This window comes from Bos grunniens, chromosome 5 (assembly GCF_055505025.1).
Source record: "Bos grunniens cultivar Pamir isolate PY7600 chromosome 5, Bosgru_T2T1.0, whole genome shotgun sequence".
Taxonomy (NCBI): Eukaryota; Metazoa; Chordata; class Mammalia; order Artiodactyla; family Bovidae; genus Bos; species Bos grunniens.
The window spans coordinates 101,152,511-101,178,599 of NC_141169.1; the positions used below are offsets into that span (position 1 = coordinate 101,152,511).

General features: G+C 40.5%; 1 protein-coding gene and 1 pseudogene across 1 annotated transcript; one reads left to right on the plus strand and one right to left on the minus strand.

The window, feature by feature from the left end:
* Positions 1–1,527: 1,527 nt before the first annotated feature.
* LOC147372753 (casein kinase II subunit alpha' pseudogene) lies at positions 1,528–2,561 on the minus strand (annotated as a pseudogene).
* A 117-nt stretch (positions 2,562–2,678) lies between these two features.
* On the plus strand, positions 2,679–23,587 carry LOC147372754 (C-type lectin domain family 2 member D11-like). Its single transcript, XM_086404347.1, has 7 exons — positions 2,679–2,683; positions 2,858–3,205; positions 4,318–4,451; positions 16,150–16,272; positions 19,500–19,675; positions 20,247–20,353; positions 22,208–23,587. The coding sequence occupies exons 1-7, from the start codon at positions 2,679–2,681 to the stop codon at positions 22,326–22,328; spliced, it is 1,014 nt and encodes a 337-aa protein (XP_086260473.1). The 3' UTR covers positions 22,329–23,587.
* Positions 23,588–26,089: the final 2,502 nt, after the last annotated feature.

The window sequence follows — 26,089 nt, forward strand, 5'->3', positions numbered from 1 at the left end:
CTCTGCTTCTGTGCAATCTTTGCACTCCAGAGATTGTGAGTTTTTACCTTTGGATGTTGGGTATTTTTGCCTTTCTCTAAATATTCTTGAATTTGTTCCAAGTGAAGTTAAATTATTTGAAAGCAGTTCTATCCTTTTGGGTCTTCCTTTTAAGATTTGGGTAAAGGAAAAATCCACAGTTCTTCCTCACTGGCTTTTCTTTCCTGTGAATCTCCATTATTATGCACACAGACCTCTTCACTTCTGACACTTCTGGACACCAAATGCACAAGACTTTCCTACTAAACAAACGACTGTCTGTGACACTAGCCTGGCGTTCCACAATTTAGCTCACTTCTAACACTATCAACCTGGAGATAGCATCAGATCCCACAGGTTAAGAGCTCAGCCCCACAAGATTGCCCCCCAACCCCTACCTCAAGATGCCAATACAAGTGGCAGGACCCAGGTTACAACTCCTGTTCAATTTGCCTACAAATCAAAGAGATTATGAACCCTTCTCGATTTTGATTAATTTGCCAGAGTGGCTCATAGAGCCCAGGGGAACACTTGTGCTTACCAGTTTATAAACGGGTGTGATAAAGGACACAGACAAACCACTAGATGTAGAGATTATACAGGGTGAGATCTAGGAGGGTCTTGAAGGTAGGAGCCCACACAGTGCCAGTCCCTGCACACAAGAAAGACTTTTCTTTGCCAACACATTCATGGATATCTCTGCTGTGTATACTTCACATTCTTTCTTTCTGCTGTGTGCTGTGCTTAGTCGCTCAGTGTTGTCTGACTCTTTGAGACCCCATGGACTGTAGCCTGCCAGGCTCCTTTGTCCATGGGGATTCTCCAGGCAAGAATACTGGGGTCAGTTTCCATGCCCTCCTCCAGAGAATCTTCCCTATCCAGGGATTGAACCCAGGTCTCCTGCATTGCAGATGGATTCTTTACCAGCTGAGTTACCAGGAAAGCCCAAGAATACTGGAGTGGGTAGACTCTCCCTTCTCCAGGGATCTTCCCAACCTAGGAATCAAACTGGGGTCTCTTGCATTGCAGGCAGATTCTTTACCAGCTGAGCTACCAGGAAAGCCCCCATGTATACCTATCAGAGCTCAAAAATGTAGATTACCTTAATAGAGAAAAATTGTTTCTCATGGGGATAAAAAGAGGTAAAGGGTGGGAGGCTAGAACTTTCTTTCCCTTCCATCCAATTTGTTCTTCCTGAATAAATTCTAATATTACATCTTTTTTTGCCCCTCTCTCTCTCGGAAAACTGACTTTCCACCTTTGTTATGGTTGTGAATAAAACGTTTTTGATCCAGAGATGTGCATTAAAATACATTTGTACAGAGAGATGTGCTGGGAAATGAAGCTTTCTTTGAGAGGCCATCATTTGCCAATCTTCATCTGGCTGCTGTGAGACCACTGGAAAGCACAGCATTATCTGCACAAGGCTGGGACCGCTTCTTCACCACGGGGCCTCTTTGTCAGTCAGTCTCTGTTGTTTGTCATATCGCAGAAGTTTGTCCAGAAGATCTAGGGCCTCAGGGCTGATAAGGCTTCTGTTTTCACTATGGATAAAATGTTTCCAGCGTTTCCGTGAATGTTGTCCAAAATATCGTTGAAGTGTAGATCTAGGTCTATGTGATACTTATTCCGATTCCCACGTAGCTCCTCTGTACCCAGAACTTTGGCGATGTGAACAAGCTGGTCATAGTCCTCCTGTCCATGAAAGAAGTGCATGCGTGCTAAGTCACTTCAGTCATGTCCGACTCTTTGCAGCCCCATGGACGGTAGTCCACCAGGCTCCTCTGTCCATGGGATTCTCCCAGGCAAAAATACTGGTGCGGGTTGCCATGCGCCCCTCCAGGGGACTTTCCTGACCCAGAGATCAAACCTGAGTCTCTTACATCTCTTACATTGGCAGGCAGGTTCTTTACCACTAGCGCCACCTGAAAGCAGGGTTCCTTTCGAAAGATCATGCTTGCTAACATACAGCCCAAACTCCACATATCCAAGCTGTACTCATACATCTGCTAGTCCACAAAGTGCTCTGGTCCCATGAAGTACCTGGAGGTCACTTGGACATTGTAGTCCTGGGCAGGATGATAAAGTTCCCCTCCAGACCCCAGTATATCAGTCACAGTTTTTCTGGTGGTGCTCTTTCATGACATCGTGAGGTTTCATATTCCTGTGCATATTCCCTTGATGTGGCAAGTAATTCAGAGCTTTAAGTAGTTATAAAATAAGGGTATTTTTTTTATTAAGGACATGTAAAACCAGATATCAAAATCTGTCAGGATATGGGACAGATCTTAAAATCTGTATTATTGATATATTCAAATACCAGAGCTGGTCTCTCCAACACAGAATCCTTCATGGTGTTAACCAGCTAAATGATAGTTGTTCCACCAGGAGAGTCCTCCAGAATGGTCAACTTCTCGTTTTTTCATTTTTTTCTTCCCTGGCTTAAGGATTTTTAAAATCACTCTGTCACTGTCGGTGATGTTAACGGCCTCAAATACTTCACTATAATTTCCCCGACCCAAGTTTTCCAACCAGCTGGTTTTTGTTGATCAGCTGCTTGGTCGTGTCCGACTCTGTGACCCCCATGAACTGCAGCATGCCAGGTTTCCCTGCCCTTCACCATCTGCCAGAGTTTGCTAACACTCCTGTCCATCCAGTCAATGATGCCATCCAACCATCTCATCCTCTGCCACTCCCTTCTCCTCCTGCCTTCAGTCTTATCAGGGAGTGAGTCAGTTCTTTCCATCAGGTGGCCAAATTATTGGAGTTTCACCTTCAGCATCAGTCCTTCCTATAAATATTCAGGGTTGATTTCCTAAGTTTAGGATTGACTGGTTAGGTGTCCTTGCTGTCCAAGGGACCCAGCTGGTAATCATCTTGATTACCTCAGCGCAGTAAGTGCTCCTAAACTTCCTAGCCCCTGTAGGAAGGCTCTGTACGTCATAGCCCCTGTAGTCCCTGTTGCTCAAGGGAGGCTGGCCAGGCAGGCGGAGGCGGGGCCGGCGGGCGGAAGCCGAGGCAGCATCCTGTGGGCGGAAGCCCAGGTGGCATCCAGCGGACAGAAGCCCAGGCCAAGGCGGCAGCGGGTCGGCAGAGGCCAAGGGGGTGGCCAAGCGGGAGAGGAGGTTGACGTCGCTGCGGGAGAAGGAGGAGCGCAGCTGGCCCAGGGGCGGGCAGCCACACCAGGGTAGGTTTGCGAGGGGCAGGCGGGCGGCGGGCCCCCAGGGTCGCTGGCCTAGCTGCCCAGTCTTTGGAGCAGCCGGAAGCCAGGCGTGGCAGGCGGCCCTAGGGCTTCAGGCAGCCTCCCTGGCTTGGCTCTCAGCTGCGAGTCTGCCCTGGGGTCATGGGCACCAGCAGAGGCAGCTACCCCTGAAAGTCACGGGACACGATTTAATCCTTGTAGAAATGAAGGTGCTCAGTCCTGTCTGACTCTTTGCGACCCCACAGACTGTAGCCTACGAGGCTCCTCCGTCCATGGGATTTTCCAGGCAAGAATACTGGAGTGGGTTGCCATTGGCAAATGCCTATGGCAAGTGCCAGTTTGTAGTTGACAGGGTTTTGTTTTTTTTGTTTTTTCCCCCCTCCATCCTCATATACACGTGATCGGTAAGCTGCTGGATATACAAAGGGAACACTGTACCTCCCTCGAGTTCTCTCCCTTTTGTCTCTCTCTCTTCTGATACTCTGTAGTCTTACCCCTGTGCTTCTCCTGTTCACCTCAGGGAATCTCTTGGCATTTTGTTGGTTTCCCTCTGCTTTGGAAAAGATCCTGATACTGGGAAGGATTGAGGGCAACAGGAGATGGGAAGGACACAGGGTGAAATGGTTGGATGGCATCACCAATTCAATGGACTTGAGTTTGAGCAAATTCCAGGAGATAGTGAAGGATAGGGAAGTCTGGTGCCCTGCTATTATGGGGTTGCAAAAAGTCTGACGACTTAGCATCTGAACAACAAAAACTCACCCCTACAAAGTTGTCTATGGGCTATAAGCTGGGGCAAGTGTAAGGCTCACTGTCCTTCATTGAAAGGTGCGCAGTGATTGAAAAGGATTTTTTCTAACAGTTTTTTTTATTTTTAGCTTTTTCTTTTTAGTTGATTCAGACAGGAAAGTAAATCTGGTCCCTGTTACTCCATTGTGATAGGGAACAAAAGTCTGTGGAGTAGATCTTTCTAAGTTAAAAGCACTTTGCATTTTAAATTTAAGGTCTTGTCAACATTAAATTTAAAGGTCTTGTCAATTTCACTTATCTTGTTGCTGCTTACTCATTGAATGAGAGTTTCCTGCTTTACTTCTCAGTTCCTGTTTTGGCAACCACGTGAAAAGCAGTGCCGAATACTCTTGCTTAAGCAGAAACATTACTCTGACAGAGACTTTGAAAACGTTCCTGAGTGACCCTACCTCCAGAGGAAGTATGGAAGAGGGGAGATCTGGTGAGTGAAAATTGATAAACTTTGACAAAACAAAATGAGAGTTGAGGGAGGAGGAACTCTTATACCACCAGCCACTGACAGGATAGAAATTGCACTTTAGGAATATCAGTACTTCACAGTTAACCTCCACAGAAGGAGATACGTTTTGAGAGTCTAGAGGTGGGTGAGACGACAGGTGTGTAATTGTCACATCAGGTGTTTTGTTACTGGCATGTTACTTAAATATTTCTGCACAGATTTAGGTTACAGAATTTTAAGAGAAAAACGTTCTCTGGATTTATTTTATTAGTCCTCATATTTTTCCCATGTTGCAGGCAATTTTCACTCTGGCAAGTTACATTATGATATTAAATAACAGATGTTTATATTCCAGAGGTGATGGCAAACAGATACCAACAATTTTGTAATACATATACTAATAAAAGTTGCCCGTATCTACTTGTAGCACAGGGTACTCTGCTCAATATTATGTAACGAACTAAATAGGAAAAGAATTTGAATAAAAATAGATTCATTTATATGTTAAAAAAATTAACCATGACACCTATTCTGTAGTCTGATTAAATGTAGTAGTGAGGTATTTAGAACCTGTTATTTGCTATTTGCTACAAAGACAGATTGTATTTAGACCCTGCTTTCAGGACTTCATAGTCTCAGGGACAGACAAATGAATTTACTATCATTTGATGTGATCTGTGCTACAATGCATTTAATGAAACCTAGGGAGTTGGTGATGGCTGCTGCTTCTGAAGTTTTTTTTGACTTGGGCCTTGAATGATGGTATCACATTTTCTGGAGGAATAGGAGTAAAAGTCACAATTTCTTTTTCTTTTTTTAACTTTAAGTAAATACAAAACTGTGTTTTCTTTCCATTGGGCACAAAAGTGCCCTGCAAAGTTTCCTTTTGGAATTAAGGGTAAATGTGATTCAGTAATATCATTAAGTGTTTCAGCTGAAATCTACTAAGGCTCCTATTTGTGTCCAAATAATTTTCTTTGTCTTTCCCTCTGTCTCTTTCCCTCTTTATGTCTCTTTCTCTCTCTCACGAGGTCTGGTATACTTCTGTATTTATATATAGTGTTATTTATATATATATATATCAGTTCAGTTCAGTTGCTCAGTTGTGTCTGACTATTTGGGACCCCATGAACTGCAACTCGCCAGGCCTCCCTGTCCGTCACCAACTCCCAGACTTTACCCAAACTCATGTCCATTGAGTTGATGATGCCACCCAGCCATCTCATCCTCTGTCGTCCCCTTCTCCTCCTGCCCTCAATCTTTTCCACCATAGGGTCTTTTCAAATAAGTCATGTCAGCTCTTCTCATCAGGTGCCCAAAGTATTGGAGTTTCAGCTTCAGCATTAGTCCTTCCAATGAACACCCAGGACTGATCTCCTTTAGGACGGACTGGTTGGATCTCCTTGAAGTCCAAGGGATTCTCAAGAGTCTTCTCCAGCACCACAGTTAAAAAGCATCAATTCTTCTGTGCTTAGCATTCCTTATAGTCCAGCTGTCACATGGCTACTGGAAAAAGCATTAGCCATTTAAGATCCACTCTGATCAAAGGACTAGAGTATGAAAATAGAGAGAGAGATAATAACAGAAGTATACTATATATATACACACATATATATAGTATATATACTAATATACATACTGTAATAGTTTATATACTGTAATATATACTATATTATATAATGTATATAATAGTTTATGTATATTATACTTCTCTGTATATACCATATGCTATATATGGTATATATAGTATATAGATAGTATATATGTGTATGTATAAAACACATGTATGTATATATGCATACATATATGTACATACATACATCTAAGTATACTATGTATACTATATATACATGCTATATATATATATACTATGTATACTGTAACATACTATATAGTATACTACATATAGTATACATAGCATACTATGTGTATATACACACACACATGTACATGTATGTGTACATATATGTACAGGTATATATGTATACTATATACATATGTGTGTATGCACACGTGAATACATATACATGTACATGTATACATGTGCATATACACGAACATGTGCATACATATACATGCACATGTACACATATGCATACATACACACATGTACACCGATATACATATACATACACGTACATAATGTATACATATACATTCACATATATGCATATGTATATATGTATGCATGTATGTACACACATACATATATGGTATATATACTATATACTCTGCTCATGTTGCTGCTGCTAAGACGCTTCAGTCATGTCCGACTCTGTGTGACCCCATAGATGGCAGCCCACCAGGCTCCTACGTCCCTGGGATTCTATAGATTATATATACTATCATTGTTTAAATACTATAATATACTACAATTTTCATTATCTGGTCCTTTGATCATAGAGGATCTTAAATGGCTAAGCTTTATATCATCCTTTTTAGAGTACATTACAAAGTAGTTTATATACTACCAGACATTGTCAGTAGTGATATAAAAATATGAGCATCTTTTAAATATAACCATTTTAGTTCAACAGTTTTGATTTAATGAGAACATCAGAGTATTAATGTAACATAGTGATTGATTATTAAAAGTATTTGTTGAAATACAGTACCTCTCTGGTTAATGTTATTATCGATATCACCGCATTAAAAAAAAATTGTAACCTCCTGTCACTTTCCCCTGATCAGCTGAGAATTAATTTCTTACTGTTCTCTAAAGAGACTTTTGTTTAATAAAGCCATGACTAATAATTCACAAAAAAAGGTAAACTGCAAAAACTAGGACTATTGGTGAAACTGTGTGGTGTCATTACAGGAGCTCCAAAGAGCTCCGGTATCACAGTTTTTTATCTTTGAGCCTAGAAAGAATTCACTGAGAGGCAAAGTGATGAATAAGTGAAAGTTGCTCAGTCGTGTCCGACTCTTTGCGACCCCATGGACAGTAGCCTGCCAGGCTCCTCTGCCCATGGAATTCTCCAGACCAGAACACTGGAGTAGGTAGCCCATCTCTTCTCCAGAAGATCTTCCCAACCCAGGGACTGAACCCAGGTCTTCCATATTGCAGGCAGATTCTTTACCATCTTAGTCACTAGGGAAGCCCTGGTGATAGATAAGAAGTGATTTATTAGAATGGAACAGTTGTGAGGCTTTCGAGTGGGTGGGCAGTGTCCTCCTGCACTGCAGAACTTACTGGGCTACAGTCAAAGGAAAAGTAGGTGGTGGAGAAGACCTTCTTTGTCTTTCCTGAGTACATGTCATGCTTCCATCATCAGCTCCTCTCTGTTCTTCTGTGAGATAATTTCTAATACCATTTTTCAAACTAGAAATTTGAAGGTTATTGTGTTCAGAGTGTAATATAAAAGCCATATGAATTTAAAGGGAGACAGTAAGAGGACACACCACAGGAGAGTGTAAGGGAAGAAGATATTTTCCTCCGCTCTTCTGGTTAAAGAATTAAATTGACATGAGACAGATATCAAAAATCAAACAAAAGTTTGCAGACTAATGAAATATATGCACCTTAATGTTGAGAGTTACCTTTTATTCGATGAGAATTTTTAGGTCTTCAAGCCTGGAAGACAATGTCTCATGTAACCCCATAAAAACTGCTCTGAGGAGAGCGGGGAGGAGTCAGGTTATGTAGAAGTTTGGAACAAGGGGCAGGTAATCTGAACATCCAGATTATTGTGATTTAAAGAAAACCAGATATCCCAAGTTAAGGAATGTAGTGATTTCTTTGTACTAGAAGATGCAAGAGTCTGGGCTCATTGAAATCATTCCCTTGATATGCACCTCAGCTGTCTGGGGCTGGTCTCCTGCACTTTTCCTTAGTGCTCACGGCAGGAAGGGCTGCAGCTTAATGACTCCGAGATAGCAAGTATCATTCTCCTTCCTAAGCACACTCAAGGCTCAGAATTTCACATTTGGAGGGTCAAAACTGCTGATGGCTGTGACATCCTTGTTTATTGATATGGCAAGAAATTCCACATCTCAAGTTGAATCATATGTATACATGAGACAGACCCAGGAAAACTGAGTAACTCACCAAAATGGCCAATAGCTTCACCTTAAATAGCATCTTCAGCTAAAGACAAAAGATGTTGGGGGTAGTGATTTGGGACTTCAGAGAGAAGGAAATGGAAATGGAAAAGCAAAAATTTGGTGAATAAATGTTTGCAGGGCTGTGCAAAGACAAAGATCTTTAGGGCCACTATGGATTCTGATCTCTAGGCCCTGTCCAGTCTCCCCCACCCCACTCAGGCCCATATTCTTTGCAGATATTTCTGGTGATAGCTCTCTTCTAAACAGCCCCTCTATCTAAATTTATTAAGACAGATAGGGCGAAGATCAAACATTTTTCCTGGATTTTGGGTGCCTTACTGATTTCCAGGTTGAAATAATCTACATGCTTAAGAGACATTTTTGGGGTGGCGAATTTTATTTCCATACAAAAAAACAGAACAGAAGTAAGTAAGCAAGAAAGAGAAATGAAACATGAAACAAGGGAGAGTGTTAGGAGAAAGATATAGAGAAATAAGAAGAAAAAAGGAGGACTTTTAGAATACTGTACTTAGTCACTCAAGTCATGTCTGCCTCTTTTCAACCCCATGGACTGTAGCCTCCCAGGCTCCTTTGTCCATGGGGATTCTCCAGGCAAGAATACCATGACCTCCTCCAGGGGATCTTCCCAGCCCAGGGATCAAAACCAGGTCTCCTACATTGCAGGCAAATTATTTACAGCTGAGCTACCAGGGAAGCCACTTTTAGAATATTCAGTTCAGTTCAGTCGCTCAGTCGTGTCCGACTCTTTGCAACCCCATGAATCGCAGCACGCCAGGCCTCCCTGTCCATCACCAACTCCAAGGGTTCTCCCAGACTCACGTCCATCGAGTCAGTGATGCCATTCAGCCATCTCATCCTCTGTCATCCCCTTCTTCTCTTGCCCCAATGCCTCCCAGAATCAGAGTCTTTTCCAATGAGTCAACTCTTCGCATGAGGTGGCCAAGTCCTGGAGTTTCAGCTTCAGCATCATTCCTTCCAAAGAAACCCCAGGGCTGATCTCCTTCAGAATGGACTGGTTGGATCTCCTTGCAGTCCAAGGGACTCTCAAGAGTCTTCTCCAACACCACAGTTCAAAAGCATCAATTCTTCAGTGCTCAGCCTTCTTCACAGTCCAACTCTCACATCCATACATGACCACAAGAAAAACCATAGACTTGACTAGACGAACCTTTGTTGGCAAAGTAATGTCTCTGCTTTTTAATATGCTATCTAGGTTGGTCATAACTTTCCTTCCAAGGAGTAAGCGTCTTTTAATTTCATGGCTGCAGTCACCATCTGCAGTGATTTTGGAGCCCAGAAAAATAAAGTCTGACACTATTTCCACTGTTTCCCCTGTTTCCCCATCTATTTCCCATGAAGTGATGAGACTGGATGCCATGATCTTCGTTTTCTGAATGTTGAGCTTTAAGCCAACTTTTTCACTCTCCACTTTCACTTTCATCAAGAGGCTTTTTAATTCCTCTTCACTTTCTGCCATAAGGGTGGTGTCATCTGCATATCTGAGGTTATTGATATTTCTTCCAGCAGTCTTGATTCCAGCTTTTGTTTCTTCCAGTCCAGCGTTTCTCATGATGTACTCTGCATATAAGTTAAATAAGCAGGGTGACAAGGGGCAAATAGGAGATTCGTTGGATAGAGTTAAGTGGAGATTCACATCTTACTCTTCTAACAATGAGAAAAATTGTGGAAGTGTAAACTTAAAAAAGTATTCACAACCTAAAAGTTGAGAGTATTACCGAGCCCAAGTTCACTCTGCTCATCCCTGACAATAGGCTAATAAATCGGAGAGACAAGGTGTTGAGGCAAGGAATATGACTTTATTCAAAGAGCTGGCTGACCATGAAGATGGCTGACTAACATCTTGAAATAACCATCATGTTGGGGTCTGGATGCCAGGTTATTTTATGGATCAGAGGGGGGGAGATGAGGAATCAAAGTAAAAAGAAAATAATTGATTTTTGTCAGTATCTCTTAGAATAGCAGGCCTCACGCAGAGGGATGTGTTCATTTCACTTCGTTACGTCAATCTTGGGTGGTGTGACATGAAATATTTGCTGTGATATCAATAAACAAAGATGAAACAGCTCTTTGCAGTTCTGGCCGCCAAATATGAATTTCTCAGTCAGGCTGGTAATCAACAGAGGAGGGGTGCAATTTCCCACACAAAGAACAAGAATGTCATAGTCCTTCACAGATGAGAGGCGTCAGGCTCTCTCCCTGTGAGCCAAACAAAGGCACCCCAGCCCAAGAGGCAGGTGGAAGTGGGGCAGGCAGGGCTCCCTGAGGCAGGCCAGTGTGTATGCCTGTAATAACAAAAGCAGTGAAATGAGAGTTAAAGTCAAAGAAATAGATCCTGTATGGAGTCAAAATTAACCTTTCCTGGTTACGAAGAGTTACGTTTTATTCAGTGGGAACTTTTAGAACTTAAGCCAGGGAGAGAGCATCTCAAATAACCCTGAGAGAACTGCTCCAAGGAGGCAAGAGAGGAGCCAGGTGGTATAGAAACGTTGCAACAAACAGCATGTAGCCTTTGAATATCAAAAGATGTTTTTGTAAATTAAAGAAAACCAGATATCCCAGGTTAAGGAATTAGCCCTTTTCTATGTATGCTGCTGCTGCTAAGTCGTTTCGGTCGTGTCCGACTCTGTGCGACCCCATAGACGGCAGCCCACCAGGCTCCCCCGTCCCTGGGATTCTCCAGGCAAGAACACTGGAGTGTGTGGGGTTCAAGCCCCGGTGGATCCAGGAAATTCGAAGCGGGGACAGCGTCAGCGAGATCAGGAAACAACTGCTTAATTAAATGTTAATTAAGGATATAAAGAGTAATAGAATAAGAATAGCTCAGTGAGGAAATTCAGTGGAGAAAAGAGGCTGAAATAAGGATAGCTCAGTGAGGAAATTCAATGGAGAAAAGAGGCTGAATAATTTAGCCAGAAGGTGAGAGAAAGAACCACATGGGGAGACCAGTTTTGGTGAACAAGGCCCGCACTTTATTTTCCAAAGTAGTTTTTATACCTTAAGTTATGCATAGAGGATAATGGGGGAAGGGGTAGAGTCATGCAGTAAGCCAGGCTTTCTTCCTGCAAACTTATCATATGCAAAAGTTTAGGTGATTTGCATCATTTTCTGGCCCGGAGGCCTGTTAACATTTTAAGACTCTTTCTTCAGAAAACTTATTTTTCTCTAAAGGTGATTATTCCAAAGTCAGGTGCCAGCCTCCAAAAAGCATTGGATAAAGTTGTATTCCTATAGGGCAAAGTTGAGGTGGGCTCAATCAAGAAAAGAATTAACTCAAGGGTCCAAGGTTACAAACATTGAGGCTACTACTTACATTTCTATACACCCATTATATCAATCAATACACTGCCAAGGACACAGTAGATAAGGGATATGGAGACTTAGCAGCAAACATTGGCCCAATAAGTGAAAAACCCTTCACCAATACAATTTCTAATCAATCTTTTAACTACTCAAAGGAATCTGTGTTTAGACAGTTTAGAACATCTCTTGCCTCTCACAGTTGGGAGGCTCTGAACAATCACATGTGGCAGGAAAAACCTATTCAGGCAGGCTAGAGGATTTCCAAAGGAGTTTGTAGGTTGAAACACTGTCACACCCAGGAATTATTAACTGGAGCTGTAAGCTAACTCTTTTTTCAGAGAGAGGTAGTGGGGGACAGCCCCCCATAAAGTCAGAGGTGTAGGTGAAAGCACGAAGCAGAAAGTAGGCAGACTCTGGTTTTGGGGGTAGATGCTCAAGAATTTCCAGGGAGACTCCTGAGGCTTGATCCTGCCTTTGCGTATGCCAAGCCTCCTTCCTCATGACCTTTGCCACAGGCGGAGCTCGCTCCCAGCAGGTGTGGGTTGCCATTTCCTTCTCCAATGCATGAAAGTGAAAAGTGAAAGTGAAGTCGTGCAGTCGGGTCCAATGCAAAAGTCTGGTGTCACTGAAATCATTCCTTTGATATGCACCTCAATTTCTGGGGCCAGTATCCTGTGTTTTCATATCCTGAGTTCCTTCAGGGCTCAGCATAGAGAGTGGCTGCAGTCTGAGGGCTACTAGAAGGAGGGATTTCTCCTCTTCCTAAGTTCCCTCAGGGCTCACCAGCTCACCATTCTATGATGACTGCGATTGCTAATTACTGTGGCATCTTTGCTTACTGTTATGGCCGGAAATCTTCCATTTCTCAGAAGTCATAACATACGGAATTTCAAGACAATTTTGCTTTAATGCAGAACCAGAAAGAATGAAGACGGAAAGTTTCATATGGAGCCAAAATCCAAATGCCCTTGTATAGCATTTAAAGAAGTCATTCCTATATTTTTTCTCCCTGCCTAGCACTTAAACTGAGGCTCCTGAACATTCTAGGAAATATAGGTGCAATGAGTGAAATGTGGCAGTTAAAAGAAAGTTAGCAGGAACTTCTTAAAAGTATAATTAACATTCAGTAAAATTCACCTTTTGGTGTACATTTCTATGAGTTTTGACAAATACATATAATCATGTGGCCACCGCACAATAAGAGTACCCCCCACACCCCCTAACACACACACACATGCTCTCTGTATATATTTCTTTCCTCTCTCCTCATCATTTGGCAACCAATGATTTGTTTTCTATTGTGATACTCTTGCATTATAAGAATGCCTACAGAGTCAGGCTTTTCTCACCAGCGTAATGCATTTGAAATTCATTTATATTGTACTGTATATCAATAGTGTAGACTTAATAAAGAGAGACATTATTCACAAGGACTTTCACAATAGGAAACACTCAGTGAAAAAGATTCTCATTTTTAAGTAAGGCAAGGAGGGGAACAGAACACTGTTTGGAAGGGAGAGCGAGGTGGAAGAGCATGTGGCATTTCCAAAGTCACACTTCTCACTTGTGTTCTAGGGACATGAGGTGGTGATCACACATGAGTTGGGAAGCATCTCACTGCTTTCTTTAGTGCCCTTTTACATTTTCAGGCAATCCACAGTTTTCAGGGTCTTTGTGGAAGAGAAAGTCTCAGTAAAATTTACTGAGTCAAAGCAAAATAATAAATGAGCAATTGTCTAGTCAAGGCTATGGTTTTTCCTGTGGTCATATATGGATGTGAGAGTTGGACTGTGAAGAAGGCTGAGCACTGAAGAATTGATGCTTTTGAACTGTGGTGTTGGAGAAGACTCTTGAGAGTCCCTTGGACTGTAAGGAGATCCAACCACTCCATTCTGAAGGAGATCAGCCCTGGGGTTTCTTTGGAAGGAATGATGCTAAAGCTGAAACTCCAGTACTTTGGCCACCTCATGTGAAGAGTTGACTCATTGGAAAAGACTCTGACGCTGGGAGTCATTGGGGGCAGGAGGAGAAGGGGACGACCGAGGATGAGATGGCTGGATGGCATCACTGACTCAATGGATGTGAGTCTGAGTGAACTCCAGGAGTTGGTGATGGACAGGGAGGCCTGGCGTGCTGCAAGTCATGGGGTCTCAAAGAGTTGGACACGACTGAGCGACTGATCTGATCTGATCTGATCTGAAGCATGGAGTCAAGCTTTTCTTTTTTCTTAGTACAAAGTGGTCTTTATTTACCTTTTTCCCAGCTGAAGGATATTGAATTGTTTCCAGTTTTGGTGGCAATAAGTAAAGTTATTATAAATGTTCAAGTATAGGTTTTTGTGTAAATGGAAATTTCCATTCCTCTTGCATAGATACCTAGGGATGGCATTGCTAGGGCGTGTGGCGAGGTTATGTTTGCCACACCTCACTGCCAAGCTGTTTTCCAAAGTGGCTGTACTGTTGCATTTTCAACAGTTTATGAGAATTCCATTTGTATCATTTCTTCACCATCATTCAGTTTTGTTATTTTTTTTGCCACTCTGATACACATCTTGTGGCAGCCCACTGGATTTTATGTTTCCCTAGTGACTAGTTGGAGCTTTCCAGGTGGCTCAGTGGTATAAAGAATTCCCCTGCCAAGCAGGAGACATAGGTTTGATCCCTGGGTTGGGAAGGTGCCCTGGAGAAGGAAATGGCAAACCATTCCAGAATTCTTGCTTGGGAAATCCCGTGGACATAGGCACCAAATCCTACAGACAGAAGAGCCTGGCAGGCTACAGTCCATGGGGTCGCAAAACAGTCAGACAAAGTTTAGAAACTAAACAACAACAATGACTGGTTATGTTGGTTTCTTGATTCATGGGAGCCAGCAGGAGTGATAGGAGCTGCCTATGGCCACGCAAGTCCACAGTTCCTAGGGTGAAAGGTGGCCTGGGTTACCAGGACCCTGCCAGGAGCCTAATCTCGCAGTAGTCACTTGGCTCACTGGAGCTGGCAGACAGTGGGGAGAGGGGGACCTTGGTTAGTGAGTCTGCAGGGTGTCACCCAGGGCTGAAGGAGTCAGACTGATGTGATGCTAGAGCAGGTAGACCTGGAATCTGTAGTGAAGTCAAGCACCGTTTTACTCTCCTTGTGCTGGACTGCCGAGTCTTGAGGGAAGGGTTTGGGGGGCCTGGTCCCCAGGAGTTCACCAGGAATCAACTGTTACAGGAGCCCCACCTGGAGCTGCTGGAATTGGCAGGTGCAGCGGGGAGACAGGAGCTTGGCTCCTAGAAGCTCACAGGAAACCCAGGGTGGAAGCTGTCTGAGACTGCATTATGTGCCAGAATTGCTGGAGTGCAAGGAGCTGGGATGAGACAGGGAGTGGGTGTGCCTTGAATCCTTGTCTCTTGGGAAGGTATTTTCATGTGCAGATGATTTTCAAATTACTATTTCTAGTGGGAGGTGAGTGGATACCATGTCTAGAAACACTTTCACTTCTTCCTAATCTCTATATGTCTTTTATTTACTTTTCTTGCCTTATTGGCACTGACAGAACCTCTAGGGAAATGTTAAATTGGATTGGTGAGAACAGGCATCCTTGCCTTGTTCCTGACCTTTAGAGGAAGGCATTCACTTTTTCACCATTAAGTATCATGTTAGCTGTACTATTTCTATGAAAAGTGAAAGTTCAGTTCATAATTTGCTGGGCTTTGTTATTTGGGATGACTCACTTTTCTCCGAAATTTATGTCTATGCATGCATGCATGCATGCTAAGTTGCTTCAGTCATGTTCAACTCTGGGCGACCTTACGGACAGCAGCCCACCAGACTCCTCTGTCCACTGGATTCTCTAGGCAAGAGTACTAGAGTGGGTTGCCATTTCCTTCTCCTTTTATGTCTATATCGATGGTCATATCCTTTCTCTTCTCTTGTTCTGTTAATGTGATGAATTACATTGATTAGTTTTCTAATGCTCCTCTTAGAACTTCTAACCAAATTTGTTATTTGTGGAGGTAAATCTGGATTGTGTGCATGTTTCATTTTCATTCTGATTTCTAGTTTGTCTGTCTCTTACTCTCTTATTAGCTCTTCTTACAATAACTGGAACACTCTCCAGGGGAAAAATACTGTTTCTCTTATTTCTGGGTCGCTTTTGGGCCATGGCCATCTCTCCTGGACATGGACCTTTTGTGAGAGATTTTGGCAATAGGGGAGGTGAGGTACAGTGGATTTTACATGTTGATTCTGTGATAAATTTAAGTTTTTCTTTTACTGCTTCCTTGAAGTTGAGATTATGACATTTCTATTTACAGATAAAGATGTCCGAAAGATATGCCTAGCAATTATATCTCCTGTTAAACCTACCAAGCTTCGCTGCTGCATCCTGATTATTTTTATACTTGTAGCTGTGGTGACAGTTTCCGCTCTTCTGCCAGGTGAGTTACCTGTTCTTCAAACCGTACCATGTTCTTTGCACATTCACATTGTCAATAAATATTTATTGAGTTCCATTATGTGCCAGGGTGTGTGATATGTTTGACGTATATCAGTGATGAAAACATAAAAAATTCCCAGGGAACTCCTATTCTATTAATAGCAGGAAGATGCAGATATTCTAATATAAGGTAACAGACTGACATGAATATAAGTGTCCAGGGTAAGTCTCCTTGACAAGATGACTTTTCAGCACACTTGAAGGAGATGAAGGAGCCGTGTGGCTATGTGGAGAAAGCATTCCATATGATGGAACAAGTAGAATGAAAGGAAAAATCTCCTGGTAGGTTTGGGGAACAGCATGGAGGCTTCTATAGCTGAAGCAAGGCGGGAATGAGGAAGAGTAATGGGCTGGGGGTCAGGGAGGTCACAGCCTAATGAGGCAGGTAAAGACTTGAGCTTTTAATCTGAGTGCAGTAGGGGGTATCAAGAAAAGGGAAATTGTAGTAGAGGAATGCCATGATCTAAATTCCATTAGAATAAAACCATTTTGACTGTTGGAAGAAAAGTTAGACTTTGGGAACACCTACTAGAGTAACCTTATAGAAATCCACACCAAAGGGGACCGTGGCTTGGCCCTGGTGATAACAGTGGAGAGGTGGGACCTGGTGGCACAATCTATCTCTAAAGTTGAACCAACAGTATTTCCTATCAGATTGGATAAGGGAGGAAAAAGTGAGGTTATGAAGGAAAAACACTTATTCTTCCCATAGCCTATACTCTGATATCTTGCTGGTTTCAGAGCATCTAATAAGGGCCCAAATATTTTTATACATATTCAACAGAAATACATATAAAATAGCATTTCCAGAGACACTGGAAATACCTCATCGTATTGTGGTACTAAAATCAATAGTTGAACTATGCCATGTTTTGTCTACTAGAAGGTTTATACCCCTAAGAGATGTAGCATAGTAAAATCTAGGAAAGGTAAGGAGTTTGCCTTTCTTTTGTCAAGAGTAAGAAGGACTGATATTAAGGAAGATGTGGGAAAAAGGAAATCTGTATGATGCTAAGAAAGCGTACTACAGGAATTAAATGCCACAGAAATTGATTTCCTTAAAACCACTACTCTCCATGGACCCCTGAGAAGAGAGATGCACAGATTCTCTGCTTGAAGATCAGTGGACTGATGGCTTTTGTGCCTGAGATAAGACTGTTAGTGATGACTTTGGGAGGCAACAATCAAATGTACAAAATGTACTTTAAGACTGACCTCAGGGAAAAAGTCACCGTATAAAAAATATATATTCATATGTTAGTTTTCACAGAACATTATTTCCGAGGCAAATTCTCAATCTAATAAAATCATTTAGAAAAACAACTACCACTAGCTTTTGTGCCTGAGATAAGTCTGTTAGTGATGACTCTGGGGGTCAACAATCAAATGTAAAATATGTACTTCAAGAATGACCTCAGGGGAAAAAGTCACCATATAAAATATATCTATATCTATATCTATATATAGATATATATATATTCATATGTTAGTTTTCACAGAACATTCTTTCCAAGGCAAATTCTCAATCTAATAAGATCATTTATTAGATTACTACACTAAGCTAGTGGTTCCTACACTCAGCAAGTGACCACAGATCTCAATATTGCATTTTCCAAGAAACCAAAAACAGAAAAGAGATCTCGGAAAAGTCTGCTCTTTTGGCAAGCAGCAAAGTACAATCACTTTTCCACACACTAAGTAGCAGTCGGTGTTTTATAAATGGTTAAAGCTGGTAGCATTTCATGAGGCATTGGAAATATTAGTTGGAAGTTCATTCAGTTCAGTTCAGTCACTCAATCGTGTTTTACTCTTTGCGACCCCATGAATCGCAGCATGCCAGGCCTCCCTGTCCATCACCAACTCCTGGAGTTCACTCAGACTCATGTCCACCGAGTCAGTGATGCCATCCAGCCATCTCATCCTCTGTCGTCCCCTTCGCCTCCTGCCCCCAATGCCTCCCAGCATCAGAGTCTTTTCCAATGAGTCAACTCTTCGCGTGAGGTGGCCAAAGTACTGGAGTTTCAGCTTCAGCATCATTCCTTCCAAAGAACACCCAGGACTGATCCCCTTTAGGATGGACTGGTTGGATCTCCTTGCAGTCCAAGGGACTCTCAAGAGTCTTCTCCAAACCACAGTTCAAAAGCATCAATTCTTTGGCTCTCAGCTTTCTTCACAGTCCAACTCTCACATCCATACATGACCACTGGAAAAACCATAGCCTTGACTAGATGGACCTTTGTTGGCAAAGTAATATTCATTACAGCTCAGCAATTCTGCATACAACCCAGAGTTGGGTGGCCTCCATAAAGAGTGTTTAGTACATAGACAAGCACCTGAGAATATGACTCTGGAAGCAAAATAATATGAAACTGTGTAATGGATGGTGCCAAAATACATATAAAGTAAAACTGTGCATTCTGATAAACAAACGCATTGGGCATGGAAGACGTTTCTAACAATCAGTCTGCCTATAGAAAGTAGGTCCTGTTCAGATTTTAAGAAAAACAAAATGCTGTTTGCACAGCCATAAAAGTAGAAGAGTCTAGTTTATATTTGGCCATGTTTTTCTTCAAACTCCTCATTTTGGAATTTAGTTTTGTTGTACTTACATATATGAATACATGTGTGTATATGTGTACAAACATACATATGTTATATTAAAAAAAAAAAAAGACCAACCTCAAAATGATAAGTGGAGTAATAGGTAAAAGGGATGAGAAATTTGTTATGCTTGACTGCATCTGTCCAACTTTTACTGAGAAGCAGAGAGCTGGTTCCACAAATCTATAAGTAATGAATGGTGCCAACGTACATATAAAGAAAAACTATTCTTTGGGAAAAACAAAGGAGTTTAGTCTTGGAAGACATTTCTAAGAATCTGTCTACCTATAGAAAGTAGCCTGTGTTCAGATTTTGAGGAAAAAAACAAAATGCTATTAGCCAAGGCCATAAAAGTACAAGAGTCTAGTTGTTCTTTGGCATACTTTTCTTCAAACCCCTCATTTTGGAATTTAGTTATACCATACCTACATATACATGTACACACATGTATCTATGTATATATACATATGTAAAAATAGACTGACCTCAGGATGGTAAGTGGAAAAATAGATAAAATGGATGGGAAAGTTTATTTGTTTTGCTTCACTGTGTCTGTCCAACTTTTAGTGAGAAGCAGAGAGACAGACTTACAAGTTCTGTATGTCAACTGCCCAAAAGGATGGATTGGATTTGGGAATAAGTGTTTTTATTTTTCTGAAGAGTCGGAGAATTGGACACTGAGTCAGATATCCTGTACTTTACTGGAAGCTGTTCTTGCTCAGTTTGAAACTGAGGAGGAGCTGGTAAGGAATATTTTTGGATCATGTTCTTTGTTAAATACTTAGCCCCTGAGAAGGACATAGGCCGCACAGGGTGACAGCTGAAAGAAGAGGAAGGCTCCCATTCCATGCAGACCTGGGGGCTTAGAGTGCATATTAGTGCCTGATATTTCTTGGGTATGTTCTCTGCCTGGAACTCTGTGAGACGATTTGGACACATTCTGTCATGTAATCCTCATAGTTAATCTTCAAATTAGATATATTGTTCCCATTGTAAAAAGAAGTATGCTAATCCTGTAATTTATCATCCAAGTTGGGACATTTTGGGGAGTGAAAGGGACAATATTATGTTGGAACCACAGGCATAACCTGGGACTTTCCCAGTCAAATTGAGATGTGTGATCACTTTAATGTACTTTAGGATCAGAGACATTTGCGATACTTAAGCTGAGAACTGGGGACTAGTCTTCTCCCTTCAATGTCTAAGCTTCTCAATCTTACCAGGCTGTCATCCAAAGAGAGAAGGCTGGGGGGAAGAGGTCTCAAGAGTAAAATGAAGGAGACATATGTTTTTGCTTTTGGTGTTTTATAATAGAACTTTCTCAAAAGATACAAAGGCCCTTCTGACCATTGGATTGGCCTTAGCAGAGAATCATCACATCATGCTTGGAAATGGACAGACAACTCTAAATATAATGCCTCGTAAGTTTTTAGACTGCCTTCTATTCTGTGTGGTTATGGGTGTGAGTTGTATTTATGGGAAGATAAATTTAATATCATGGAAAGTTTGCTGCACTATGAGGTATAAAATAGAAATCCTTTGTATGCTCTTCTGTTTATTATCTGTGCTTTTGGGAAAAATTTACGTATCATGTTTTTAATTGAAATCTTTAGCATGATGACGACATTGGACATAGTTCTTCCACTTTTTTTTTTTAATTTTATTTATTTATTTTTTTTGTGATTTCTTTTTTTTTTTTAATTCTTCCAATTTTATTTTATTTTTAAACTTTACATAATTGTATTAGTTTTGCCAAATATCAAAATGAATCCGCCACAGGTATACATGTGTTCCCCATCCTGAACCCTCCTCCCTCCTCCCTCCCCATACCATCCCTCTGGGTTGTCCCAGTGCACTAGCCCCAAGCATCCAGTATCGTGCATCGAACCTGGACTGGCAACTCGTTTCTTACATGATATTTTACATGTTTCAATGTCATTCTCCCAAATCTTCCCACCCTCTCCCTCTCCCACAGAGTCCATTACTCAGCCATTAAAAAGAATACATTTGAATCAGTTCTTCCACTTTCACCCACTGACTTAAACTGTGCTGAAATCCATATTTAGAATGTAGAGAGAGCAGCTGAGGTACTCTGGAATCCTATACTGTCTTATAAAGCCACTGAAGAGTTGGTATCCACAGACCCTCAGTCCACTCTGCCCACTGCCCTGTCCATTCCTGAAAGGAAGGTCATCAGAGAGCCAGTAAGAATCCCTCCTGTGATAATTTATCCCTGGAAGGAACTTAGTAACACATCTTGGGTTGTGAACACTTCAGTGGGAATGTGTTAAATGTAACCATTACTTTGGAGAATATAGAATATAAGAGGCAATCACTTCCCTCAATCAAAGCTAAGCCCATTTAAGAATTTACTAGTAAGCATCTATGTTTATTTTCACACATGTATGAAACAGGTCAGGAGAACACTGAAAATCATGTTCCCTGAAAGCTAATTAAAATAATCAGTAAACGATCAAAAATAAGAATAGAAAAGAGTTTTATTTGAGCCAAGTTGAGGACTAGCCCAGAAGCCCACTTCCCAGATTTACTCTGAGAAACTGCTTCAGAGAAACAGGGTTTCTGGCCCTGTTTTATATCTTGTCAGAAAAGAGAATATTAAACAAGTCAGAGTTACATTCCTTCAAGGTTTTGCTTAAAAAAAAAAAAAAAAGAATAGACCAGCAAGTACATGGTGGGTCAATACGGCATTGGCACCTGGGAAAGGAGTCTTATCATCAAAGCAGGACCAGCGTTGGTGTCTCAAGAAGAGGGACATTTAAACTTTATTTTTACTTTGGACATTCTTTACTTCTGGTCAGTGTGCCCTTTTGTGTAATAATTAAAGTAGATGTACAGCGGATGTTTATTATGGCACAGACAGACTATTTTATAGCATAAAATTCAAGTTAAGTCATGTATAAGCCAGAATGACTTACCGATATTTCAGTATGTGACAGTTTCTTTTATCACCACCTATGGCAGCAGTTCACTTGGCTACAACAGTGAGCCCTAGTTAAATACCTAGTCAACAACATAACTGAATTTGGGATGGATGATAATAATCTTCCAATTTTCCAGCAGGGACTGTCAGAATATAAAAGGAACTGAATACAGAAATGGTGTATATTTACTCAGAAGCCTTATGAACATCAGATTTTCATTTTTGTCTTGTCCACATTAAAAATACCTGGAGTGGGGGTGCTAAAGATTGTAGAGGAGAAATAAATGTAGATGTCCAGCCTATGTTTTTTTAACATTTTCATGTTTGGTTTTAGGTTCATCATCACAGGAGATGGGGAATGTGCCTACCTGCATGACCTTGGAATTAGCAGTGCCAGAAGCTATATAGATAAAGAATGGATTTGCAGCAAACAAATAACATCTCCACGTGCTTAAATTCTTCAAGGCATTTTTAGGGAGCTGGCTCAGAAGTTATCGGGAAGATCCCCTGGAGAAGGAAATGGCAACCCACTCCAATATTCTTGCCTAGAGAATCCCATGGAGGAAGGAGCCTGGTAGGCTACAGTCCATGGGGTCACAGAGTCAGACTCGACTGAGCTACTTCACTTTCACTTTCACTTTCATCCCTAAAAGATGCATTAAAAACTGTTTATATATAAACATTTATAATAAAATTTTATTATTTTTATTATAAATGTTTATATATATATTATAAACAGTTGCTCTATTGCTTGCTCTGCCAGAAATATCAGCAATATATATTTATAGTGTTTGTTAACCACACAGAAGCAAGCTATACTTGAATGAGATGTGGATTTGGAAGAGTGAGATTCTAAGTTAAGTAGGTGTTAAGTAATATGAGTTGATATTTATGTTTTGACCCCATGAATATGAAAGAATTCCCTTTTTTCCATACAAACAGCACTTTATTAGCACATGTGAGACTATAAAAATGACTATGATAGCTGAAACCATGCACAATTATTTTAATAACAAATGAGAAATGTTACCGTTGGTTAACACATTCAAAATTCGCTTACTGTCAGTTCCAAATGTACATGGTCACTTTTTTGGATTTCCCTGGTGGCACAGTGGATAAAAATCTGCCTGCCAACGCAGCAGACACGGGCTCCAAATCTGTTCCAGGAAGATTCTATGCACCACAGACCACCTAGGCTCTTGTGCCCCAGCTACTGAGCCCGCTCTCCAGAGCCCGTGAGCCACAACTATGAGCCCGAGTGCAGCAGCTACTGAAGCCTCACGCCTAGAGCCTGTGCTCCACTGCAGGAGACGGCACCACAGTGAGAAAGCCACACACTGCAGTGACGGCCCAGTGCCGCCAAAAACTAATAGTTAATTAATTAAATTAAGAAAACAAATCTATAGAGAAGTTTTTAACACTACTAAGACTAGGGACTTCCCTGGTGGCCCAGTGGCTGAGACTCTGCTGCCAGTGCAAGGGGACTGCTGGATCCCTGGTCAGGGAACTAGAACTTGCATCCCGCAAGCGAGAGGTCCCACTTGCGGCAACTAAAGATTCCAAATGCTGTACAACAAAGTGAATCCGATGTACCTCATGTGGAATCTTTAGTTGTGGCATGTGGGATTTTGCCCCAATAATAATAAATTCTCCATTTACCACAATAAGTAGGAAACAAAAGAAATCATAAAATTGGAAGAAAAAAACAAACAAACTAGATTTTATATGCCGAAATGAATATCAAAGATCCCACATGCTGCAACTAAGATGTGGGGCAGCCAAAAAATTTTAAAAATTACTAAGACTAATCTTTATTTTAGACTCTGTATTTTAAGGCATTAGAAATACTGTAAAGGTGCCTTTTACACTTTAATTCTCAGTGTTTCTGTTTTAAATTACAGTCTGCTAAGTAAACATTATACCTATAAACAAATACCAATCTGTTTTTTACACTTTAATAGATTTTAAAAATCCTGCTTTCACCCCATTTAAATCACAAATACTGAATTACCACCACTCATTACCTTTGTGATACCCAATCTCACAAATGTTTATGTATGATTGAGTTTTAGAAACAGAATGTTTTAGACTTTTAGAGTATTAGCTGCACTGTACTGATGAGTCCAAAAATGGACTAAATAGCAATTTATAATGCATCTTCTGTCTTTATGTATTGGGTTGTCCAGTGAATAAGATCTTATAGAATAGAAAATCCAAATGACATTTGTGGCCAACCCAGTGCTTCCATTTCTCCCATCTTAGTGGTGTGCTTCTTGTTTTCTTCTTCTTCTTTTTTTTTTAATTTTGATCTACAACTATATTCCAATGAAAATTGTGTTAATTTCAGGTGTACAGCAGAGTGAATCAGCTCTACATGTACATGTAGCACTCTTTTTAGATTCTTTCCCCATAGGAATTAACACAGTATAGAGTTTCCCTGGGCAATGCATTATTCCTTACCAATTATCTATTTTATAGAGAGTGGCATATATTTGTCAGTTTCAGTCTCCCAATTTATCCCTCTACTCCTCTTTACACCCCTTTACCACCTGGTAACCATAAGTTTGATTTCTACATCTATGACTCTATTTCAGTTTTGTAGATATGTTCATTTGTACCCTTTTTTTAGATTCCATGTATAAGCAATATCATATGTTTGTCATCAATTTCTCCTTGTAATTTTATATAATTTTGAAGATACTTAGTTTTGTATCTATTTATATATATTATATATATATTATATATATAATTATATATAATATATTTATATATTATATATATTATATATAAAATAATACATAATACATAAATTATATATATATAATATATAATTTTGAAGATATTTAGTTTTGTATCTATATATATTATATATATATTATTATATATATTATATATATATTATATAATCATAATATATTATATATTATGATTATAAAATCATAAAATTATATATGATTTTATATACTGGAAATTATGTATTTGATGATTTTTGTCTTACAGTCCCTTTTACCTCAGGTTTTGTAATATTCATGGACTATGTCTAGTTCACTACGTGTCCTCAGAGACTATTACAACGTTCCAAATACAGAATGTTCTAAACATACCTGTGAATATATAATATCTTCCTGACTATGAGGTGCTGCCCTGTTTGCTTGGTTTATGGTTGCTAATTTTGTCATAAAGAAAGCTAAATTTTTACAGAAATCTGGACAGTAAAATAAATCAATCAGTAAAATTTATATTGCTAAACTTGGTGTGATTAGCTTGCAAATGATGTTTGAGTCAAACTGTGACCCTAACTGACTTGGTATTCTGTTACAAGCTAGTTTCATTAACATAGATTAGGAAAACAATGTATGAGTAAAACATACTGGTTTGTCAAGTCTCTTCTGAGTCTCAGGCAGAACCCGCTTGAAGATAGAGTCTAGGGTAAATACATACTACATAAACAGGGCTTAAGGCAAACATTTCCATAAGAAAAATGTTTTGGTTAACTCAAGGTTTGAGAAAAGTTAAATGCAGGTGAATGACAGAACTATCTCTGTTTATTTCCAAGGCAAACCATTCAGTATCACAGTAACTCAAGCCTATGCCCCAACCAGTAACACTGAAGAAGCTGAAGTTGAAGGGTTCTGTGAAGACCTACAAGACCTTTTAGAACTAACACCCAAAAAAGATGTCCTTTTCATAGAGGGGACTGGAATGCAAAAGTAGGAAGTCAAGAAACACCTGGGATAATAGGCAAATTTGGCCTTGGAATACAGAATGAAGTAGGGCAAAGGCTAGTAGAGTTTTGCCAAGAGAAAGCACTGGTCATAGCAAACACCCTCTTCCAACAACACAAGAGAAGAATCTATACATGGACATCACCAGATGGACAACACCAAAATCAGATTGATTATATTCTTTGCAGCCAAAGATGGAGAAGTTCTATACAGTCAGCAAAAACAAGACAAGGAGCTGACTGTGGCTCAGATCATGAACTCCTTATTGCCAAATTCAGACTGAAATGTAAGAAAGTAGGGAAAACCACTAGACCATTCAGGATGACCTAAATCAAATCCCTTATGATTATGCAGTGGAAGTGAGAGATAGACTTAAGGGACTAGATCTGATAGAGAAACGAAAAGCAAAGGAGAAAAGGAAAGATATAAGCATCTGAAAGCAGAGTTCCAAAGAATAGCAAGAAGAGATAAGAAAGCCTTCCTCAGCGATC